This window comes from Saimiri boliviensis, chromosome 1 (genome assembly GCF_048565385.1).
Source record: "Saimiri boliviensis isolate mSaiBol1 chromosome 1, mSaiBol1.pri, whole genome shotgun sequence".
Classification (NCBI taxonomy): domain Eukaryota; kingdom Metazoa; phylum Chordata; class Mammalia; order Primates; family Cebidae; genus Saimiri; species Saimiri boliviensis.
The window spans coordinates 254314106-254333113 of record NC_133449.1 but is presented as its reverse complement, the minus strand read 5'-3'; the positions used below and the strand labels follow the sequence as shown (position 1 = coordinate 254333113).

General features: G+C 36.7%; 1 protein-coding gene across 2 annotated transcripts in view; it reads left to right on the top strand.

Moving 5' to 3' along the window:
* ITGA2 (integrin subunit alpha 2) overlaps window positions 1–19008 on the top strand; it is a 112896-nt gene that overhangs the window by 57268 nt on the left and 36620 nt on the right. For both annotated transcript variants that reach the window (XM_003925870.4, XM_074385986.1), the window contains 8 exons: window positions 1090–1199; window positions 3627–3718; window positions 7017–7131; window positions 7296–7423; window positions 9760–9908; window positions 13267–13417; window positions 13717–13882; window positions 15737–15813. In XM_003925870.4, the coding sequence (XP_003925919.3) occupies window positions 1090–1199; window positions 3627–3718; window positions 7017–7131; window positions 7296–7423; window positions 9760–9908; window positions 13267–13417; window positions 13717–13882; window positions 15737–15813 (988 nt within the window). The remainder of the gene's footprint in view (window positions 1–1089; window positions 1200–3626; window positions 3719–7016; window positions 7132–7295; window positions 7424–9759; window positions 9909–13266; window positions 13418–13716; window positions 13883–15736; window positions 15814–19008) is intronic.

Sequence of the window (19008 nt, the reverse complement as noted above, 5' to 3'; positions counted from 1 at the left end):
TTAACTGATAATTATAAAATATATCTACAGAAGGCTCATGAAAGAATTTTAATTTCTCAGATATTTTAATCCTTCTCAAACTTGACATGAAAAAAAACTGAAGCAAATATGCTTCCATGTTAATTGAATGCTGCTGAGTAACTAACCTGCTGCAGTTTCTAAAGATAAAACTGATACTGGGCTACTGGACTGTTTCTGTCCAGTCTTCTGTGGTTCTAAGTGTCAGATGAGTGCTTCTGCAGGAAAACCCATAGTCTCATGGTGAAGTTCTGAAGGAAGTGAAACTAACCAAAGGAATGATGTGAATGCCAGTCTCATCCTGCATTCTAGATACATGCACATGTTATAAAGAGAGCCTGTAACATATTTGTTGTGCATTTTTGCTAAGTATCCCCTTATAAATACAGTTACCGTAAAGCCACTAAGATAAGATATCTGCTCTCTAAATGAGTCAACATATGAAAATGCTTAGGACATAGAAAGCACTTAACAAATGTTATTTGTTGTTCTTGGTTTTAATTTTGTTTCATTCCTCAGAGCCGTGCTGAACACTACGTAGCCATGAGCCACAAGTGACTACTGAGCACTTGAAATGTTACTTTTCCATATCGAGATGTGTTCTAAGTATAAAATCTACACTGAAGTTCAAAGACTTATGAAAAAGGAATGTCAAATATCTCATCATTAAGTTTTATATTGATTGCATGCTATTTTAGATATACTGAGTTAAATAAAATGTACTTTTAAAATTAACTTCACCTGTTGCTTTCTATGTTCATTATGTGGCTGGCTACTAGAAAATTGGAAATTACATACGCGGCTCATATTTGTGACTTGCATTATATTTCTATTGAACAGCATTGCTTTAGACAGACCTTCTAGGGTGTGTAGCAAAGCAGCAGTATCACAGGCGTTCATCGAGGCTGTTGATCTGCTAAGCAGAAAGGAAGTAGGTCAAATCATAACTGAACAAATATAAACTGTTCACATTGAAATTTAAATGTGTTTCTCACTGTTTGTGGTCAGGGTTATCTTTAAGAAACTATACTTAACACTTTATGTCTAATACAAACAAAATTCTGCTTCTAGGTTACTGGTTGGTTCACCCTGGAGTGGCTTTCCTGAGAACCGCATGGGAGATGTGTATAAATGTCCTGTTGACCTATCCACTGCCACATGTGAAAAACTAAATTTGCAAAGTAAGTTTAAACTAGCAAGTGATTTGTGTTAGATTCAACTGAAAAATAACATCCAAACAATCATCCTTCTGTCTGAAATAAATATAGACAGCTTTTTTTTGCCCTTATGTCTTTTGTAATATGGGGCACAATTGTATCCAAATTTCCAGAACAGTTTGGAGACTTGACTTAACAAGATGCGTGGAAAATGTGCTGTCTCCTGGACCATTCACCTCCAGACCATGGACTGGTTTCCATCAACATTTAGAATGATTTTGATGATTACTAGCAGAAGTGTGAGGCTGTCCATATTTCTTTCTCTCTTCCTTGCAAAATAAACCATTAAGTTTGGAGGTGCCAAAAAACGCTCTGTGTATTTCTCTTTATGTTTAAATGATTGCATTCTAATAAAACAAATCCACAGTTGGAATTATTTGCTGTTTTAATTACTCACATCTCAGATGCCTCCTATTAATGCCAAAAAAAAAATTGCCAAAGGTTCAAGGGTAGACAGCTAAATGAGTGACATTTACATGTAATATGCTGATACAAGTAAAAAGTCATTCAATTTGATCGTCATCACATCAGCAGCAGCAGCATCCTAAAAAACCAGCCCCGAGGAATCACTGAGTTCTTCTGAAGAGCTGAGGCATGAATTAGAAAAGAGTGTTGTGAAAATCAAGGGAAAGAAGAGTTTCAAAAATAGTGATTAAGACTTGGAAACAAGGGCAGTAGTATTTCTTACACATCTCTGTATACCTAATATCTAGAATAATTTATGGCATATAATAGGGCTCAATAAACATGTTTTCAGTGAAGTAGAAGTAATATCAGCAGTGTCAAATGCTACAGTAGTTAAAGGGGATGAAGACTGAGTAAATGTCTTCGGCTTTTTTAAGCAGGTTGTGGGTGATCTAGATCAATGACCTCCAAACATCATTTTGAACACTCAATATGTGTCATATATATATATTTTTTTAATATTGCAAATATATACCTTTCGAATGAGTGTTCAAAGTTTTATTATATGCTCCAAAAATTTTAGTATATCACCCCTAACATATTATATCACCCTTAACTTCTGAACACTCATTCATATTGTATATATCTTTATTTTTAAAGCTATATACATGTACTGACCTAGTATCTTCCCAATAATACCTTCACATAAAAATAAGTTTTAAAGAATAACAACATGCCCATAGAAGTTCTATTGTTTTCTTTCTGCACTAGAACAGATCATATTTTGTGTAACTTACTCACCTAGGGGATAAATCCACTATTGTTATGGGGAGAAAATAGGTAACAAAGAATTTAGGAGTGTGTCAGTAGTCAGTATACGTAGAGTGAAAGTTGACCTCCATTTCTAGAAGTTCAGCAGTGAAGGGGAGCTGGGAAAAACAATTCTATGGGATAGCAGAGTTGGAAGACATTTCTAGTAAACGGGAGATAATACTCTTTGCAGGCAACATGGAGGCAGTAATAAAAAGGGATAATTTGTCCAAGATAGAGTTAACTGATTGGAATTCATGTGATTTGTATCTGAGAAATCGAGTCTTAAAAATAGTTCTTCCTTATCTAAGATACAAAGGAAGGAGAGGAAAGTTAGGAGTTCTAAGAATGATCTTTACACAATCATTAGAGAAGCTGAGATGAGCCCGAGAGTGCGATTCGTCTTCTCTGCCGTAGTCGTTATTCACTGAGTGACGGGACCCGAGTTGAGGTTGGAGGCTTGTGAAGAAGCGTGAACTTTACAGCAGTCACCCTGGGAGATAAGGAAAGGAATCCAATTAAGGATAAATGACAGAGGCAATGATGGCTTGGCAGAGATTAGAAACAAGAGTGAACAATGGTATTACATTCAATAACTCAAGAATGGATACAGTGGTGGATGCCCTAGGTCAGTGGAAGACAGGAAGTGGAGAGATTGATCTATTATACTATATGGCTAGTCTGATTTCCTTTTAACATTCACCCACTATTGCTTTGAGCCAGATTCTATCATAGGGCATGCTTTGATAACACTTCCAGGATATTTTTACTAACTCCAAAAATTTAAAAAAGCATTAGATAGAGCTACTATGACTTTGAAAAGAGGAAAAAAATGATGTCCTCAAATGTGTTTTGTTTGGCCAGAATATTGTAAAAAAAAAAAAAAAAAAAAAAAAAAAAAAAAAAAAAAGTAAATTTAAACGTCTATAAGTCATACCCTCTCCAGAGCCTGCTCCTTACTGTCTGATGCTCTGCAGGCTCACACATTAATGTGAGTTACCAGATCACTGAAGGCATCTATCTCATTTCCCCCACACTTCATTATATAACTCAAGTACCTACACTGATGACACTAATTGAATGCTACATGCAAACATGGGTGTGCCTGGGTTTTTTTTTTTTAATCTTAAACGATGATGATTTAATTACTTTTAAAAATTGTTTTCCCTTTGAAAGCTTCAACAAGCATTCCGAATGTTACTGAGATAAAAACCAACATGAGCCTCGGCTTGACCCTCACAAGGAACATGGGAACTGGAGGGTTTCTCGTGAGTGTTTGCTTTACAAATCATTATTCCTCTCAAGGAAGTAGGTAGTCAGTGTCTTCTCACCATCCCTCCCAATCTGGGGTTTAGATGCTTAGAACCGGCTTTTTGATAAACTATGATATTTATTTGGCTATCAAATTTGAATATTCAAAATAATGCTGATGTGTAGACTTTTTAGGATATTCAGCAAAAACACTGCTACTGAATATTTTAAAGAAAAGGGAACAGAAAGAACCCTGATTCTTTGCCCTTGGAAAGTGTGCTGAGTATTTGTTGATAACAGCAGAATCCCACATCGCATTTCTACTTCCTGTAGGATCATTCAAGATAGGTACTGCTAATTAAGAAAGTAGGTTTCAAAGCTGAAAAGCATATCTGGTTTCTAATCATTTCCTGAAATTGTTGACTAATCTGGTGTTATGTGAGGCATGGAGCGGTCTCATCTTATATCATGTCAGTGTTCACTGTCATTTAGTTACAAAAAGAGTGAAAAGACATCACAAATCAGTTAAATAGAATGCCTCATTTAACAAGTGCTTTGGGAACAATTAATTAATTAATATTTACACATACAAATGCTCTGTGAAATGAATTGGAAGTTAATATAAAAAACTGGAAAAAAATGGAAATTTTCTGAAGGATGGAAAAATTTCAACTGAATTGAAAGTTAATATAGAAAACTAGAAAAAAATGGAAATTTCCTGCAGGATGGAAAAATTTCTGAGCTTAGAACTATAGAAGAAATAATATAGGAAGTTGTCTAAAGGATTTGACTACATAAAAAAGGGAAAAACATCACACACCAAAAAAAAGTTTAAAGGCAAATAAAAACACAGTCTTATTTGCAATTTCCACTGGCTCACATAGGTATGTACTAATTGTATAACCCTGTTAAAATTGTCTTAGAGAGGCTGGGCATGGTGGCTCAATGCCTGTAATCCCAGCACTTTGGGAGGCTGAGGAGAGTGGATCACCTGTGATCAGGAGTTCAACACCAGCCCAGCCAACACAGTGAAACCCCATCTCTACTGAAAATACAAAAATCAGCCAGGTGTGTTGGCATGCCCCTGTAATCCCGCTACTCTGGAGGCTGAAGCAGGAGAATCCCTGGAACCCAGGAGGTGGAGGTTGCAGTGAGCTGAGATTGTGCCACTGCCCCAGCCTGGGCAACAGAGTGAGACTCCATCTCAAATAAACAAACAAAACAAACAAAATTGTCTTAGGGAGCCTAATTCAACTTTACATTGGGTTTACCTAAACTGCTGTCATACTTCCTTAAAATCCTATGTTTTATAACTGTATTATTCTAAAAATGTAATTGATTTTGAACAATGTCATTCCATTTTTACTAATGGATATTATTATTCTGATGACTGTGCTACCAGTAAGTGAATTAGATATTGCTTGTGATATGTTTTCACAACAGAGCAAAAATGAATATCGCAGTGGATCTTTATGGTTTATGACATTCCAAAGTCTTTACAATAAGGTTGCTTTAATCTTTTTGCTTGTTTGATTTTAAGCTTGCATAAATTTAAAAAGAGTACAAATTGATATTTAGAGATTACAGAATGTGCCTCAAAATGTTTAATCTGTAACTGCAGATAAAGTAAAAAATAAAAATCAAAAAGATTATTTAACAATCCAGGTAGCATGCAGAGAGGCAGAAAGAGAGAGAGGGAGGGAAAGAAGAAAAAAGCTGAAGTTTCCTTTACATACTTAAAAGGTCAAAATCATAAGATACTCTTAAGAATTTTGTGGAAAAGACTGACAATCATCACATTTTCTTTGAAAGTTCTTAAGTTCTGGGCTTAAAGTAGGAATGTAGTTCTGGCACTAACAACTGGCATATTTTAATTTCAATGTCTTAATGCTGTTTTCCATTGCTTTTAAAACAAAAATATTTTTGAATATGAGTCCTTTTTCAAAGTGATAAAAAACCTTAGGAATGGGGATATAAAAACCAATAATTGGTATCTGTTATTTGGTACACTAACCAAAGATATTAATAATGTCTTTCTTCTAATTAATTGGCAAAATAAATCAGTTTTATAGGGAGAAAACTATGCCTTGTTCATTGAGCATAAAATATGGCCAGAACTGCTTCTCCTTTGACAGTTAAACTGGGTCAAATAAGTTTCCTTTTATTTTTCCAATTGCTCCTTGCAAGCCCACACTCTTCTGTTCAGTTTTAATAACTGATCTACAGCTTTACATAACATTAAAATCTGTGGGCATTTTTTAAAATCTTAATTAGATTTCTCTTTTGCGCTTGTCTCCTTTTTTATCTATTAGTGTTTAAAGTTATTTAATGTTTCCCATCTCATTTAATCATGATTTAATCAGGAATTCTTGGCATTCAAGGACTCTTGAAAATGAGAGAATTGGGATTGCATTAATGGAGATACGAAGGATTGGAGCAGGTACAATGTGAGCAAGAAGACAAGTGCCAGCCAGCGTTAGTGACTGCGGTTAACGAGGAAGTGGGCAAAGTTAAAAACTGGTAGTGAGAGAACCTCATTTGTGTCTGCTTAGCGTATAGAATGATTTCGAACTGAATTTTTACACAAAATTTACCCTCTCAGCATTCTTTTATAAATCTGGCAACACAGACTCTTTACGCCAGTGGGCAGGCAGAAACTACAGTGGTCTGTTCATAGGCATGGGTTCTTCATTCACTGTGATGTCTATGCCTGACCCCAAGCTCTCTTCAAAGATTACTGCCACTAGGTTCACGGTTTCTGCTGAGCAGTGTGAATAGAAGGCGGTGCAGGAAACTGATGTTCAGCAAGAACAATGATAATGATAGTAGCTAACAGTTTACTATGTAGCCTTTGCTGTTTACCTGGCATTGTTTTAAGAGTTTTATATCTCTAGATCCATTTCATCTTTATAACAATCTTAAAAGATAGGATGTGTGGTTATCCTCATTTTACAGATGAAGTATCTGAGGTCCAGGTAACAGAGACAAAAATGAACTTGCACACATTCTTCTCCCTGGTGTTCTCTGGAAGGAAAGCACCCATTTTCTCTAGCTTGAAGGGAGACTTCATAGCTCCTCCCTTGACTGACACCTGCTCCCAACAGTCCCAGCACTCCTCCTCCCACAAGGCTTGGGCATCTGCCACCTTCTCCATCACTTCTGCTTGCCCCAAAGGCATTAGTGACTCATTGGTTTCGAGTTCACATTATTAGTATCTTGGAAAAGAATAGCGATGATTTCTGAGCTCAATAATGGAGAGGTAGAAGGTTAACTTTTTCATGCATTTCCATTAATTGTTTTCTCGTTTCTTTGAAGACATGTGGTCCCCTGTGGGCACAGCAGTGTGGGAATCAGTATTACACAACAGGAGTGTGCTCTGACATCAGTCCTGATTTTCAGCTCTCGGCCAGCTTTTCACCTGCAGTTCAGAGTAAGTTATTAATGTGCAGATGGGGTGAGCAATGCCTTACAGTTAAAGGAGTGGGGGAAGGTTATCAACCAGTGACACCCAACCCCTCCTTAAATTTTGTTTTTTATGGCTGTGAGATGTGACTTACTTATGGAAATCTTCTTCTTTTCTCTTTTTCTGCGTAGCCTGCCCTTCTCTCATAGATGTTGTGGTTGTGTGTGATGAATCAAATAGTATTTATCCTTGGGATGCAGTAAAGAATTTTCTGGAAAAATTTGTACAAGGCCTGGATATAGGCCCCACAAAGACACAGGTATGGAAATCAGAAATGCATAAACTAATTTGTGGCTTTTTTTCTGAAAAAAAAAAATTGTTAGATATGAAGTCTTAATTTTTATATTTGCCAAATCCCCATTTAAAATGCATTTAATGGCAATTTTTAAAGTTAATTGAAACTTGTACTACATTGGGTTATGCTACCTATGGCTTTGCCCAGTGCTGGTCTTTTGACCTTACAGTTCTATTTCTGACATAAGCAGTAAGGGTATGGGATCTAACATTTTAATCTTCCTTGAATTGCCTATCTTTCCCCTCTAACCCATGAGTTAAATTTTAAAATTTAGTATGTATTTCTATGTCCATTTGGATTAATAATTCACTTCTTTTGTTTATTCTTTACTGGTAAAACAGTTATTGAATTTTGAAATTTGTATAAATAAGTCACTAAGCATTGTTCTAACATTTATGATAATATTTTATAGTTATTTATCATTTTCTAGTCTAGCTTGCCCTTTTACCTATGGAAAAGTTTTTTTCAATAATTTTATATAACTCTCTATATTTTAAGAAGTCTTTAATTTGCTTTAATATCTTCTTTAGATAGGCAACTACAATTCAGTAGTATTATTTTAAAGTTCAATTTCTGGTTTGAGGTTGCTGTTTTTTCTGATTTAATCTGCCATCTGATGGGCCTTCTGGTTGTAGCAGTACACTGAACCAGTGCCAACAGGGACCAGTTCACTGCCACCAGTGTGTGTTCGCGGACTGCGTCTGATTCTCCAATGTCCAACATCTAATACAAATTGTTGACATTTTTTCCCTAAATGCTTTCCAGCTATTTTTATGGAAATTTGCTTCTCTGCTTTCCTGCTCAGTATTTTAACACGTTGTTACATGTTTTCTGCCATTGAAATTGCTCTTCAGTACCAAGAGTATCTCAATACCCACAGAAGCTTTGGAAGTTTCCCTGTGGGCATTTTCCAGGACATGCTGCTAAATAAAACTACGTATAGCACTGGTTTCCAGAAAGCACCACTCTTAAAGCCCCTTATAAGTTTTCATATGTATCTACTTATTTCTGCCATTTCTAAATGAGTTACCCTTATAATGTGACTAATTTTTTTAATAGTCTCCCATATAGAATTCACAGTCTTCCTCTCTTGTGTCTTCCTACTGCAGTGCATCTGATTCCTCTCTAGAAGTGGTTTAACTCAGTCTCTTTTCTTACAGCCTAAATTTGACCTTTCTGTAAATCCTAATATATCACATTTCTTTAAATCTTTCCTCTTCTTTTTCACACAAAAGTCCTGAGGCTCTGTCATGGGATTACTACCATGTTCCTCTCATATTAGATTTTGAAATTCTCAGAGTTATTTTTTATTCTTTCCTCCCTCTCAGGTCTTACATTACACCCTAGAGAAAGGGATCTAGGAATATTATATTTCTCACTATTTTCTCAGTGCCTAGCTTACTGCCCCTTGGCAAAACACAGCGGAGTGAACTCAGAAATCCAGTCCTTGCCTCTTCTACCTGCTTACATACTGACCTGTATTTCAGAGAGCCTCTTACCACTGATCCATGTTGCCACTCCTGTTCTGGAAAGCCCATGTCCAAGGCTTAGAGGGTGATCTGAATGCCTGCAAACAAGGACTTTAACAGAAGGGTGTGGCCTTGTTGATCTCTAGGATTAGGGAATGCTCCCAAATGTATTGTTCAGAAATTCTTTCTTTCCACTTTCTCAAATGAGATGCTCTCCAGTAGCATTTTCTCTGAAAACCAGAAACTCCCTGCCCCACAGGCACATATAGCATCTTCCTTCCAGAGTTACTGAAGCCCATAATAGAGGAAATTCAGCACAACGAATAGACCTCAATTGACTACACTAATTAGGAACACATTGGTTTTTGTTGTATTCAACTCTAATTATTTATTACATAGTTACTGTCCTTTGATGAGCTGTTACTCTCCATCTGTGATTGCTTATAGTTGTGAGCTTCTGTCCACTGTAATTAGAAAGTTTGTTTATATCAAGTTTAATCTTGCTGTTAAAAACCGTATTCTAATAGTCATCCACATTAAAATATTATAGGGCAGTGCTTAAAAACTACAATTATTACTCTTGAGAATCAAATCATACACTGTAGCACATCATCTTTCTTGGCAATAATACTGCTGTTGTACACTGATGGCCTCTAACAGAGAAGAAATTATGCCATTGAAAGAAAAGTAACTATTAAAAACAAAGTTGGAAGTGATCCCTTTAAGCTTTCAGCCCATGTTTAAATGTACTTTGGTTTTTATTTTATTGGTTAAGTAGAAATGATTTATAATGTATTGGCAGCCCATTAATAAATGTCTGCTCTTTTGAAGGTGGCGTTAATTCAGTATGCCAATAATCCAAGAGTTGTGTTTAACTTGAATACATATAAAACCAAAGAAGAAATGATTCTAGCAACATCCCAGACATCCCAATATGGTGGGGACCTCACAAACACATTCGGAGCAATTCAATATGCAAGGTAAGTTTTGGTGCGAATAGACCAATGTTTTCATAACAGGAAAGTGTTAATAAGAAAAAGTAAGGAAAAGATAAAGTAAAATAATATACCTGATACCTAACTTAAATCAGAACAAATAAAGAAAAAAAACATCTGAGCATTCTATGTCTTGAATACTTTGAGAAGGCAGTTGGGAAAGTAAAATCTTTGATTTTAGAATTTTTATAAGATATTACATGATTTTTATGTGAATTTATATGAAGTAAATGAAATGAGAAGATCTTAGATTAAAACAGTAGGAAATGGGGCAATCTGTCATAATCTGTTAATATTTATCAGAGATTCAGACAAATTGACCTCATGAATCACTTGGTGCAAATTAACAAAGGCCAGGGAATCTTAAACATATGAGTTTGAATTGAATTGAACACCTTTATTATGCTTATTACAATCAGTGGGAAATGTGAAATTATAACTATGCGGCACTCTCTTGATTCTTATCTCAATTCCTCTGTTTTTACAGATCCACTGACCTTCATCTTCACTCTATTTTAACCAGATACTTTCACAAAAATGCTAAACACTCCCTGTTGTTAAACAAATTAATGAGAACAACAAGCTTGCCTTCCCTTAAACCTATTCTTTTTTTTTTTTTCTGTCTTGTGCATTCTTTTCTTTCCACTACCATAATTCTTTTTGAAAAAAACAGCTCTATTCCCTCCTGCCACTTCCTTGAAACACACAGCTATGCTACTAGATAAGCACGCCCCGGTTCGTCCCCCAACCCAGTGGTCCCACCTCAAGCCTCCTCCTTTCTGGTTCCTCTGAACATTTGATAATGATGAGCACAGGCTGCTACTCCCAGCCAAGTCGCCATAACACCCCAGGCTTCTCGAACGCCTGCCAACTTCTCATCAGCAACTTTCACCTCTTCACTGGCCCCTTTTCCTATTTTTCTTCACTGGACAGAACCCTGTCTTCTCTACTGCCCTTCTCCTGCAAGAATTCTATCCACTGTCACGGCGTCAGCAGCGGCACTGTGGGGGTTGCCCCATTGCTATGTTGTCAGCCCTGCCCTCTCTCCCAGAACTCACATTGGCATCTAGCTGATGCTGAATCTTTTTATTTGGAATGTTGGCTCACTTACCAAATTCAGTCCGTCCTACACTGGCCTTATCCTTTTCCCCACTGCTCTGCATAAACTTGCCATTTTGATTCATGCCACTGACTCTTGCCCAGTCATTTGAACTAAAAATTTGGTTGCCTTTATTCTTTTCACTCTTCCTTACGTTGCACATCTGGTCAGTAGCCACATCCTGTCATTTCTATTTCTGCATTTCCCATTTTATCTGTCGTCTTTTTCTGTGTGTGTATCTTGGTTGCCACTTCCATCAACTGGTGACAATCCCACATGTCGCCAAAAGCGGATTCCCCACAAGAGAAGATATGATTGGTTTGTTTCATCGCTGCCATCTCCATTCAGGAACAATAAAGGATTTTTTGGGCCAGGCCATCTCGTAAGCTGCTGGCCAGTCAGTAGTTCAGTTGCCATTAAGGGAAGTGCCCTTTCTGATCCAGCAAACTGGACTAAAAGGAAGAAGCTGAGATGAAAAACGGCCTTCCTGGAGTTAAGAGACTGCAACGGGCCAAGTGTTCAGCAGGGAGGTGGGGGTAGCGTTTTTCCCTGGAAGGAGCCTGGGGCCCTGGAGAGCTTGGTTCTCCAGGACAATGGCCACTGTCCGTTGAGGCAGTACTTGCCTGGCTTACATCATCTTTCAGAACTTTGGTTTTTGCCCCTGTGCCATTGTCTATCTCGCTCTGCCCACGATTTCCCAAGCTAGCAGGATTTAGGCTGCCCAGTGCCAGGAGAATCACCCAACTTTTTACTCAAGCTCCTAGAATGTAATTGCCTCTGTATTTCTTCTCTCTCTCTCTCTCTCTCTCTCTCTCTCTCTCTCTCTCTCTCTCTCTCTTTCTCTCATTGAAGAGACTCTGAACTTCTTTCAGTAAATATCGCCGTGTTTTCGTTCACCTCATTTCCTTCAACGCCTGCAGTTTCCGTTCACTGTTCCAAGCACTGCGGGGAATGAAAACTAATGGGGTACAGTTTCTGTCCTCAAAAACCTCAGAAAGGATCTGATGGGAATACTGTAATTCAAATTTGCCAAAAATGCAGAATCTTTTCTACATTTCTATAGTCTACATTATAGAATACAAAACCGATTTTAGGAAATAAAATGATATGGTCAGTTTTAAAGACAGTGAATTTGATATTACCCATTCAAATTTGAAATGTGTGTATTCTCTGTCCTAGTAATTTTACTGCTAAGATTTTATCCCACTTGAAAAAGTATGCCAACATATATACACAGGGATATTTATTACAGCCTGACTTGCAAAACTCAAAATAGCCTAAACACTCAATAATGGGGAACCAATTAAATAAACTGTACTCCTTCATGTGGTCCTCCAAATAAAATATTATGCAGCCATTAACAAAAGAATGAGAGCTTCATAAATGTGCTGATATGGAAAGGTCTCCATCAGAGTGAAAAACACTGTTTAGAATATGCCCTCATTTGATGCAAAGGCATAATAATGATACAGTAGATTCTGGGGACTCAGGGGAAAATGGTGGGAAGGAGTTGAGGAATAAAAGACTACAAATTGGGTTCAGTGTATTCTGCTCAGGTGATAGGTGCAAATCTCACAAATCACCACTGAAGAACTTACTCTCATGTAACCAAATACCACCTGTTCCCCAAAAACCTACGGAAATTAAAAAAAAAAAAAAATTTAGAGTATGACCTCATTTGGGTAAAAGTTTAAGGGGTAGACTATGCCTATACCTATATTCCATCTAAATAAAACATTTTCTAGAAGAAAATGCAAGAAACTGATAATGGTGCTTACTTATGGAGAGGGGTTTAGTGTCACATTTTGGTTTATACCTTTCAAAATGCTTTGATTTTTTTTTTTACTATGGATATCTATTACTTTAAAATAATATTGAAAATAAGTAAACACAGGTCTAATGCATAAAATTTATGACAAATATCTTTGCTCTATTGATTTGTACTGATTAATTCAACTTTCTTAGAAGAAAATACTTTGAAGGAATACTGAGATAAATACATGTACACATATACATACATATGCCATGGCATATTAGACATTATTTTCAATGTCAAGCAAACCTTCTATTTGTATATGTTTCTCTACAAGCTACAAATGGAACATTAAATATGTCACCAAAGTTAATATGGAGTTAACAATAGATTGTGTTTAAAGAAGCTAGTTTCATGTTTCTATTTTAAACCCGAAGTTGTCATATTAACTTCATATTTTGATAGCGAGTCTTTCGTTTTATCTGCCACAGAAAATATGCTTATTCAGCAGCTTCTGGTGGACGACCAAGTGCTACCAAAGTCATGGTAGTTGTAACTGATGGTGAATCACATGATGGTTCAATGTTGAAAGCTGTGATTGAGCAGTGCAACCATGACAATATACTGAGGTTTGGCATAGCAGTAAGTGGCTGTTCTTTTTACTTGTCTTGCAGCTATTGGGTAAATCTTCCTTTATAGCATCACTTCTCAAGGCTGCGCTTTCCCACTGGCTGTTCATAGTTGAATGTAAAAGAAAGTTCTTGCTCTCTCTGCATCTTCATGGTTTTCAATCGGTCTACGATTGAAATACAGGGTTGTGGAAATGTTGCTTGATTTACTTCTCCAGAGGGGCTATTGTGTTCAAAATAGACTAGAATGTACTCATAGGGAAAATGGAGTACAGCAGTAATGACCTTTTTTTTTTCTCTCCTATTTTCAAGGTTCTAGGGTACTTAAACAGAAATGCCCTTGATACTAAAAATTTAATAAAAGAAATAAAAGCGATCGCTAGTATTCCAACAGAAAGATACTTTTTCAATGTGTCTGATGAAGCAGCTCTACTAGAAAAGGCTGGGACACTAGGAGAACAAATTTTCAGCATTGAAGGTAAAAAAAAAAAACTTCTTTCAAGAATTTTCTTTTAAAACATTTAAATAATTGTTTATTATCACATATTTGCTCGATCAATGTTAACCTGTATACCTTGTATAAAAAGAGATACTACAAATCAGTAAGGAAAATCAATGAAAAACATGAATAAATAGTTTATAAGTGATAAAATATAAATGACTGATAAACATAGGAAAATATTCCCAATTTACAAGTGTATTTCTAAATACTTCCAGTAAGTATTTAAAAATATAAATTAAACCAACATTATGTTTTGCCTAAAAGATGACAAAGAATAATAATGTTCAATCCTGGAGAGATTATCAGGAAACAAAGAAGCTCAAACACTGTTGACAGGATGATAAATTGTTATAACTTTGGGGTGACAATATAGTAATACCGATTATAGTCATGAATAGTTTTATGTTTTTACACTGTGTTATGTAAGTTCTAAAATTCTTGAATTTGTTTACAGCAAGGATATATATTTTTTAAATTGGAAAAATACAGCAAATATTTTTAATAGTTTAATTTTGAGGGAAATATTTTATTTATAGGACTAAATTTACTTAAGTGGTTTTGGAAAATCTAGTTAGTGCAGAGAAATCACATGTTTAGGAGTTCACCGTGTGGGGGACTAGCACATACTTCATAGTTGGTGGAAAAAAAAAAAAATCCACATGACCCAAATTCTACTTCTTGTTGGTTAACCCAAATAACTCTTTGTAATAAAGACCTTATGTTATTGAAAACCTATGTATCAGGTACAGCCTTAGAGTCTGGGGCTAAGAGGATTGCATAAGTCATTCATTCATATAGTCAGATCTTGACTTGATTATCCACTGGAATTATCCAAAAAGCTGTATTGCTTCTTCAGTATCCCATGGTGCCTCAAAGTTGCATTCAAATCCAATGCAGGCTGAGATAACACAAAATCACTAGGCTATCCACATTGACAATTGTGTTTGTAGGGGCACGAATGAGAACAGTTGTAATCTACAAGCTAGCTAGAAATGACTTTGAGCATTATCAGCTATTAGGGACTTTGGGGAGCATTATTCTATCTTATTAAAAGTTATCTCTGCTCATCCTGTGTAAATTATTTTATCTTGTAATGAAGACTATGTTGTACAGTATAGTTTGTCTTTTTTTCTATATTAAAGGGTCAGTCCAGTGATTTAGCTTCCTTTTTGTGAGGATTAGTGAAACATAACCATTTTGATCACAGTGTATGGAAAATAAGTACCAGTTGGGTCTTACAGTGTTAGTGACAGAGGCAAGCAAGCATATATATAGAACCAGAACAGACTTCTCAATTGGTAAGATTCCTACTCAGTCTTGAATTCTGGTTCCTAATAGCTAACTCAGTTCTCTCCCGGCAGTCTTCACTACAGATTAATTGCCCAGCTCTTCCAGTTGCATGTGAGATTTGTGTACATTTATCAGTACCAGTATTTCAAAGCTAAAAATTCAGTTAGTTTCTTCAGTAGCAATGATCAAGTTTTTAAAAAATCATCATCTCAGATTTCACCTTACCTTATGCCTTTTGTTGAGTGTCCTTTTGTATCAGGAACTTCATATATATTCTGCTAAATACATTAACGTTTAATTAAGATTAATGCCAACTTTGAACACTAACTTGGAAGTATTGTTATTTCTATAACCTGCTCGAATACTTTCTTAGTGATTTCTTCCTCCCAGAATACACACGCTCTGTATTTTGGGGTGAGTATTGGAAGAGTATGTGTTTGTGTTTGTAGGCGTGTGTGTTTACATCCCAGCCTGCCTGTATTTGAAAACTTGATTTACTATTACTGACAGTTATATGATTTTTGAAATTTGATTTTTCAGGTACCGTTCAAGGAGGAGACAACTTTCAGATGGAAATGTCACAAGTGGGATTCAGCGCAGATTACTCTCCTCAAAATGTGTGTATATCAGATAGCTTTAAGCCATGTTGTCATTTGGCATAACACTTCTGGACACAGTAGCCTTATACATAAAGTGGGAAGACAGCCATTTAGCGATCAGCCTTTCTGTTTCCTAGTCACAATCATTTAGTTTCTTTGTGCTGCTGATTTACGCCTAAAATCTGAATGTTAATAATATCTTCCTTTCCCTGTTTCACAGAGATCTTATATGGGGCAAAAGTGACAATATACAAGAAAGTCTTTGAGTACTCCAGGGCACAGACACTATATTAACTTAAGGTATTATTCCTGCAGGAATTTTCTTTTCTTTTCTTTTCTTTTCTTTTTTTTTTTTTTGAGATGGAGTCTTGCTCTGTCACCAGGCTAGAGTGCAGTGGTGTGATCTCGGCTAACTGCAACCTCTGACACCCTAGTTAAGGCCATTCTCCTGCCTCAGCCTCCCAAGTAGCTGGGACTACAGGCACACACCATCACACCCAGCTAAGTTCTGTATTTTTAGTAGAGATGGGGTTTTGTCATGTTGGCCAGGAAGGTCTCAATATCCTGACCTCACGGTCTGCCCGTTTCGGCCTCTGAAAGCGCTGGGATTACAGGCATGAGCCACTGTGCCAGCCCTGCAGGAATTTCCTTTCTTTCTTTTATATATATATATATATATAATTGCATTTTAGGTACTGGGGTACATGTGCAGATCATGCAGGATTGTTGCATAGGTACATACATGGCAATGTGGTTTGCTGCCTCCATCCCCATCACCTATAGCTGGCATTTCTCCCCATGGTATCCCTCCCCAACTCCCTACCCCACACTGTCCCTCCTCTAGTACCCCCAACAGACCTCAGTGTGTGATGCTCCCCTCCCTGTGTCCATGTGTTCTCATTGTTCAACATCTGCCTATGAGTGAGAACATGTGGTGTTTGATTTTCTGTTCTTGTGTCAGTTTGCTGAGAATGATGGTTTCCAGGTCATCCATGTCCCTACCAAGGACATGAACTCATCATTTTTGATGGCTGCATAGTATTCCATATGTGCCACATTTTTCCCTGTCCAGTCTATCATCGATGGGCATTTGGTTGATTCCAAGTCTTTGCTCTTCTAAACAGTGCCACAATGAACATACATGTGCATGTGTCCTTATAATAGAACAATTTATAATCATTTGGATATATATCCAGTAATGGGATTGCTGGGTCAAATGGAATTTCTATTTCTAGGTCCTTGAGGGATCACCACACTGTCTTTCACAATGGTTGAACTAATTTACACTCCCACCAGCAGTGTAAAAGTGTTCCTATTTCTCCACATCCTCTCCGGCATCTGTTGTCTCCAGATTTTTTAATGATCACCATTCTAACTGGCGTGAGATAGTATCTCAGTGTAGTTTTGATTTGTATTTCTCTAATGACCAGTGTTGATGAGCATTTTTTTCATATGTTTGTTGGCCTCATGTATGTCTTCTTTTGAGAAGTGTCTGTTCATATCCTTTGCCCACTTTTGAATGGGCTCATTTTTTTCTTGTAGATCTGTTTTAGTTCTTTGTAGATTTTGGATATAAGTCCTTTGTCAGATGGGTAGATTGCAAAAATTATTTCCCATTCTGTTGGTTGCTGGTTCACTCTAATGATTGTTCCTTTTGCTCTGCAGAAGCTCTGGAATTTAATTAGATCCCATTTCTACATTTTGGCTTTTGTTGCCAATACTTTTGGTGTTTTAGTCATGAAGTCCTTGCCTATGCCTATGTCCTGAATGGTTTTGCCTAGGTTTTCCTCTAGGGTTTTTATGATGTTAGGTCTAATATTTGAGTCTTTAATCCATCTGGAGTTAATTTTAGTGTAAGGTGTCAGGAAGGGGTCCAGTTTCTGCATTCTGCACATGGCTAGCCAGTTTTCCCAACACCATTTATTAAACAGGGAATCCTTTCCCCATTTCTTGTTTTTGTGAGGTTTGTCAAAGATCAGATGGTTGTAGATGTGTGGCATTGTCTCTGAGGCCTCTGTTCTGTTCCATTGGTCTATATCTTTGTTTTGGTACCAGTACCATGCTGTTTTGATTACTGTAGCTTTGTAGTATAGTTTGAAGTCAGGTAGCGTGATGCCTCCAGCTTTGTTTTTTTGTTTGTTTGTTTGTTTTGTTTTGTTTTGTTTTGTTTTGTTTTGCTTAGAATTGACTTGGCTTTGCGGGCTCTCTTTTGGTTCCATATGAAGTTTAAGGTGTTTTTTTCCAGTTCTGTGAAGAAAGTCATTGGTAGTTTGATGGGGATAGCATTGAATCTATAAATTACTTTGTGCAGTATGGCCATTTTCACGATATTGATTCTTCCTAATCATGAGGATGGAATGAATGTTTCTCCGTTTGTGTCCTCTTATTTCGTTGAGCAGTGGTTTGTTGTTTTCCTTGAAGAGGTCCTTTACATTCTTTGTCAGTTGTATTCCTTGGTATTTTGTTCCCTTTATAGCAATTGTGAATGGGAGTTCGTTCTTGGCTTGGCTCTCTTTAAGTCTGTTATTGGTGTGTAGGAATGCTTGTGATTTTTGCACATTGATTTTGTATCCTGAGACTTTGCTGAAGTTGCTAATCAGTGTAAGGAGATTTGAGGCTGAGACAATAGGGTCTTCTAAATATACAGTCATGTCATCTGCAAATAGAGACAATTTGACTTTCTCCTTTCCTAACTGAATACCCTTTATTTCTTTTTCTTACCTGATTGCTCTGTCTAGAACTTTCTTTGAATCAAATAACTACTGGAAATGTTTGTTTAAAACACATACTCTTGTCATTGCTGTCATGGTCGAATTCTGAGTTTTCATGATGTCTTTTTCTAAAAGCAGACAGAAAATAGTTGAAAAAATAAGAAGTTAGGAAAAATGTGAGATGGGATTGGAGCACAACACTGTTTTTTCAGCTCAGGGAAGTCCATTTCTATTTCTCAGAAACACCCATTCTCCCAGGCCTCTGATTCTAATTTGAATCAGGATATGAGAGAGATTGTGAAAGGAGGAGAAAAGAAAGAGAGAGAGATCCTGGGAACTATTTAAGGAACAATAGGAAGTCCGAGGATTTGACTGGCAGATCAGAGGACCAAGAACAGCTTGTTTTCTGTCTAGAATAAAAGGAGCTGACTTTTTCTACAGCACCAATCCTTAGAGATGCTCATAGAAGTTATGGACCTTTCCCTCAGAAAATATAAATGAA